This window comes from Oncorhynchus clarkii, unplaced genomic scaffold (genome assembly GCF_045791955.1).
Source record: "Oncorhynchus clarkii lewisi isolate Uvic-CL-2024 unplaced genomic scaffold, UVic_Ocla_1.0 unplaced_contig_13348_pilon_pilon, whole genome shotgun sequence".
NCBI lineage: Eukaryota > Metazoa > Chordata > Actinopteri > Salmoniformes > Salmonidae > Oncorhynchus > Oncorhynchus clarkii.
The window spans coordinates 71,939-77,521 of NW_027261116.1; the positions used below are offsets into that span (position 1 = coordinate 71,939).

General features: G+C 43.1%; 1 protein-coding gene and 1 non-coding gene across 2 annotated transcripts; one reads left to right on the plus strand and one right to left on the minus strand.

The window, feature by feature from the left end:
• The first annotated feature begins 1,406 nt into the window (after positions 1 to 1,406).
• LOC139404909 (INO80 complex subunit C-like) lies at positions 1,407 to 4,696 on the plus strand. Its single transcript, XM_071147450.1, has 5 exons — positions 1,407 to 1,775; positions 3,023 to 3,139; positions 3,249 to 3,360; positions 3,574 to 3,641; positions 3,868 to 4,696. The coding sequence occupies exons 1-5, from the start codon at positions 1,557 to 1,559 to the stop codon at positions 3,997 to 3,999; spliced, it is 648 nt and encodes a 215-aa protein (XP_071003551.1). The 5' UTR covers positions 1,407 to 1,556; the 3' UTR covers positions 4,000 to 4,696.
• A 230-nt stretch (positions 4,697 to 4,926) lies between these two features.
• Positions 4,927 to 4,999, minus strand: trnat-ugu (transfer RNA threonine (anticodon UGU)). The gene has a single exon. It is a non-coding gene; the product is annotated as a tRNA-Thr (tRNA).
• Positions 5,000 to 5,583: the final 584 nt, after the last annotated feature.

The following is a 5,583-nucleotide window of genomic DNA, read 5'->3' on the forward strand; positions in this document are numbered from 1 at the left end:
CAGTGCCATTTTCTGTCACTTTTAGAAAGCAGAGTGCAGAGACAGTGCCATATTCTGTCACTTTTAGAAAGCAGAGTGCAGAGACAGTGCCATTTTCTGTCACTTTTAGAAAGCAGAGTGCAGAGACAGTGCCATTTTCTGTCACTTTTAGAAAACAGAGTGCAGAGACAGTGCCATTTTCTGTCACTTTTAGAAAGCAGAGTGCAGAGACAGTGCCATTTTCTGTCACTTTTAGAAAGCAGAGTGCAGAGACAGTGCCATGTTCTGTCACTTTTAGAAAGCAGAGTGCAGAGACAGTGCCATGTTCTGTCACTTTTAGAAAACAGAGTGCAGAGACAGTGCCATTTTCTATCACTTTTAGAAAACAGAGTGCAGAGACAGTGCCATGTTCTGTCACTTTTAGAAAGCAGAGTGCAGACAGTGCCATGTTCTGTCACTTTTAGAAAGCAGAGAGACACTGCCATTTTCTGTCACTTTTAGAAAGCAGAGTGCAGAGACAGTGCCATGTTCTGTCACTTTTAGAAAGCAGAGAGACAGTGCCATTTTCTTTGCCTGTCAGATGATTAGGCAGTGCGCCAATTGCTTTGGATTTGACGTTGGCATTTGAACATGGCCTTGTAAACCTTGTTCTAATCTGATAGCCAGAGGTTAAATTAATTGGGAGGTGGGGAGCCCTCGTTGATGGTGACCATTCAAAACCAAAAGCTGTTTTGTTGCTATTTAAAAATATCTGTTGTGATAGCTGTATGCCTAATTGTTATTTTCGTTTATTCACCCAGTAGGCTAGTGCAATTTTGGTTTCAGCCTATTGGTATGAAAATAACTGAACAACTTGCTATTTAGAGCATTTCCCACAAATGCATGTCTTGTTTTTGGCTTCAAAGACAATAACAAATGATTGTTGGCTGTAACAAATGTGCATTGTCATGCAGTGACAGAATGATAATGGAAATAATTGATCATTATTGATTACCTAGTTGGGCTAACTTTTTAAACCTCTTGCTGTAGACCTACATCGTCATCCTCTGCCTACATCTCTACCTGTAGCCTACCTGCCCTGGTATAATGTATGTTCACCTATCCCTTTATCAGTCTTGCTTGACCATCTTCCTGAATATTCTAATAGATTAATCTTGCTGGCAAAACTTAATGAAATATTGCTAAGTTATTTACCTATAGTGTAGATATGGAGCTGTTTTTGTTGGATATAATGAATGCTGCGTAGGCCACACAATAATATAAGACAGAGACACGCTGGCTGGGGGGAAATGGGTCCTGTGGTGGTGGTGAGGTTGTTGGGTTAGTTGGTAGGGAAATTCTTCACAGCGCAATGAATTAATAATGCAGAATAGTAGGCTGACAAAAAGCCAAACAGTAGGTGGCGGCAAAAAACACTAGTAGGTTGTAGTCTGCCATAAAACCTTAAAGAAGAAGGCCGTTAGAACTAGTTTTGACCCGGAAGTGATTACGATTACGCGAAAAATATTTTCAATGACAATAGAACATGTGTTTATGAACATTTTAACCGTTTTTTTGCGTAAATCATTTACAGAGAAATGGCTTCTCCGAACCATAGCCCGGGTGTAGAAGGGGCGGTCAGGATAACTGCTTCGCCAGCTGGTAAAACACAGACGTTGGTGTTGGCTTCTAGCCTGGCCGGGCTCCGCGGTAAGAAGAGACCTGCAAACACCGCCATCTCTCCTGCTGTACTGGCCAGTGGGAACAACAGCAAGAAGAAGAAATTTCAGCCCATCGCAAACCCGACACAAGCACAGGTAGTTTCCCCGAAGCTAGTTAGTTAGCTAGCTAGGTACTACATAGGCAGAGGAATAGACAGACCAATTAAAATGTTGATCTGATTTCGATGATACAGTAACAATAATTTTGTTGGTCGTGGTAAGGGGTCCTCCTCCCATTACAAAAAATACAGTTAAATCAAATTGTATTTGTCGCATGCGCCGAATACAACAGGTGTAGGTAGACCTTACAGTGAAATGATTACTTACAAGCCCTTAACAATGCTTTAAGAAGTTAAGTAAAAAAAAAAATAGAAAATCAAAGTAACAAATAATTAAACCGCAGCAGCAAAATAACAATATCAATATAATAAATAAATATCAAGTAACAATATACAGGGGGTACCGGTACAGAGTCAATGTGCGGGGGCACCGGTTAGTTGAGGTAATATGTACATGTAGGTAGAGTTAAAGTGACTATGTATAGGTAATAAACAGAGTATCAGCAGTGTAAAAGAGGGGTCTAGGTAGCCCTTTGATTAGCTGTTCAGGAGTCTTATGGATTGGGGGGTAGAAGCTGTTAAGAAGCCTTTTGGACCTAGGCTTGAGGTAGTAGAGAGAACAGTCCATGACTAGGGTGCCCGGTTAAAGCCTCACTTCACCACTTTTTAACCTCTTATTCATCATCTCCAGATCAGTCCCAGTGAAAACTATGATCTACGTTCTGCAGTCAAAAACTCTAATCTCTTTTTTTGTTTTTCTAAACACCAAAGATCACTCAAAAACTTGAAAAGTAGGGAGATTACATAATGGTTGTAATGCTGGCTGCACTTTGTCCAAACTGGTTGATCTAGCTAGTTATGTAACAGCTGAGCTGTCCCCTGGGCCAAGTTCAGTTGCCAAACAACGTTGCAGATAGAAATGCCATGAATAAAGCCTACATGATCACTTATTTTACATGTCAGAGAGGCATGTTGTATAAACATAGTGTAACAGTATAACTTTAGTCCGTCCCCTCGCCCATACCCGGGCTCAAACCAGGGACCCTCTGCACACATCAACAACTGACACCCACGAAGCATCGTTACCCATCCCTCCACAAAAGCCTCGGCTCTTGCAGAGCAAGGGGAACCACTACTTCAAGGTCTCAGAGCAAGTGACGTCACCGATTGAAACGCTATTAGCGTGCACCACCGCTAACTAGCTAGCCATTTCACATCTGTTACACTGGCATATTTCTATCTAAACATTCCAAAATGTTGCATTCTGCTAAACTGACCCTGTAGGTGACTGCAGTGGAGGCGGTGTCTGAGGGGAAGGCAGTGGGCGTGTCTGATGCTGTAGGTCCAGCCACAACGGAACCAGCAGCCAAGCCCCTGCCCTTCAAAGACCCAATATTTGTGGTGAGCAGACTGGGGGGCAACACTTGTGAAATGATAACTGGTTGATAGAGCATTTTCTGTCTTTCCCTCACTTGTCTTCGCCTCACTCCTCTCTCCCCCCTTTATACAGCATTCAGGGATAGGGGGAGCTGCAGCAGGAAAAAAGAACCGGACCTGGAAAAACCTGAAACAGATTCTGGCAGTGGAACGGACTCTACCCTGGAAGATCAATGACCCCAATTGTGAGTGTGTCTGACTTTGTGTATGAAAGATGTTTTGGGTCAATGTTTCTGCTTTGAAAGATGTTTACAGTGAAAATGAAGACCCATTTTGGGGATTTTAACAGACGGCTGTGTAACTATAAGCTACTTCTCTGTGCAGTATTACACATGACCTGATTCTTTCTGAGCCTTCTCTGATTGCCTGAATTTGACCTTTGAGCCTGCTGTGTTCAGACTACAGCATCGATGCCCCTCCCTCCCTGAAGCCAGCCAAGAAATACTCAGACATCTCTGGACTCCCTGTGAGTAACTGACACACACACAGTCTTCACACATGTTTATGGACTCTCTGTGAGTAACTGACACACACACAGTCTTCACACATGTTTATGGACTCCCTGTGAGTAACTGACACACACACAGTCTTCACACATGTTTATGGACTCTCTGTGAGCTGTTGTCATTTTGTATGTGTCAGGTGAACTACACACACACACACTCACTCTGCATTATGTGTCCATGTGTCAGGCGTACTACACTGACCCCCAGACCAAGCTGAGGTTCACGTCATCTGAGGAGTTCTCCTTCCTGCGCCTGCTCCCCACTGACGCCGTCACCGGTTACCTGGCGCTCCGCAAGGCCACCTGCATTGTACCCTGACCGCAAGGCCTGCTGGGAGATGGGAGTTCAGCGTGTCTGTCATGGCCTGGGAGGGACATTAAACCATCATGGGGAACAATGTCTAGGAGGTGTCTGAGACTCTCAGGGAGAGGGACCAACAGGGACTGTTACAGAGAGAGGGATCCAATTGATACCTTTGGCCCCCTTTCGACAACAAAGGAAGCGCCTCTAGTGTCGAGAGACTATCACTCCCAATCTGGCTGACGTCATGATGGGGATGTCTACACAGACATTTTGAACTAGCTACTGTCTACACAGACATTTTGAACTAGCTACTGTCTACACAGACCTTTTGAGCTAGCTACTGTCTACACAGACCTTTTGAGCTAGCTATTGTCTACACAGACCATTTTGAACTAGCTACTGTCTACAGATCTTTTGAGTTGGCTACTGTCTACACAGACCTTTTGAGCTAGCTACCTGTCTACACATCTGAGTTGGCTGTCTACAGGAAAAACAATAGAGTGGATAACTTGACCTTCCTATGATGATTGCTCCTTGATCTGTCTGTAATCATATTTGTTTGTTATGTTATGTATGATGATAGTGTTGCTACTTGTTTTATCTGCCCTCTGTAAGATAACACTCAACATATTGTCACCTGTTTTTTAATGTATTTAAAAAACTAAATACTTATCATCCTTACTGAATAAACTAGTTGTGCCACACTCTGTAATCACCTGCTGTAATGAGATTTGACAGCTTTAAAAGATGACTTTCTCTTTCAGATGCTGTTATTTTTTTGCTTGGGAGCAAGACTGGGAGATGAAGTAGAGAAGAGACTTCCTAATGTGTTTTCCAGGGCTGGGTTAGTTTGAGTTGCTGGCTAACTGTAGATGGCTGCTGCTGTGTGACAACAAGTGCTACTGGCCTCAGGGTTACAAATCAGCTGGGCCAAAATATGTCAGGCCCCAGCGAGAATTGAACTCGCGACCCCTGGTTTACAAGACCAGTGCTCTAACCACTGAGCTATGGAGCCTTTCTTGTATAGCAACTCAGAGAATATGCTATTTAATTACCACACCCCTACTGGCTACAATGCAGATGCCACACCTCAGTAATATGTCAGACTCCTTATATAAATACAAGTAACGATAGCTGCCGGTATGATCCCACAAAGCCTTCCGAACCGCCATTGTAAATTATATCGAGTACCACATTGAGATATACTAAGACCCAAGACAAGGTTTAGGCTTACAGAAAGATTACACCGAGCTACCCAGAGAGACACAAGATTATGCTGGATCTCTGCTTGTGTCTTTCTGTTATCGTTCAGTCTAGTTTGAACCGTGAACTGTGTTTGACCATTCAGACAGCTTTGATTATGAAATTCTTGACTGGGCCAGGAAAAACAAACAAGATTTCAAAGGGTTTATCAAAAAGCTAATAGAAGACTGGATTTATCCTGCCTTCTAAAATAGAGAAATACAGTAGGTGATGTGACAGTGCCTCCTGGTGGTATAAAGTGTTTAGAACAAGATCATAAACTGTGGTTCAAGTCCTGAATGCTGATTGGTTGACAGCCGTAGTATATGATAACATGTATTTTTACTGCTCGAGTTA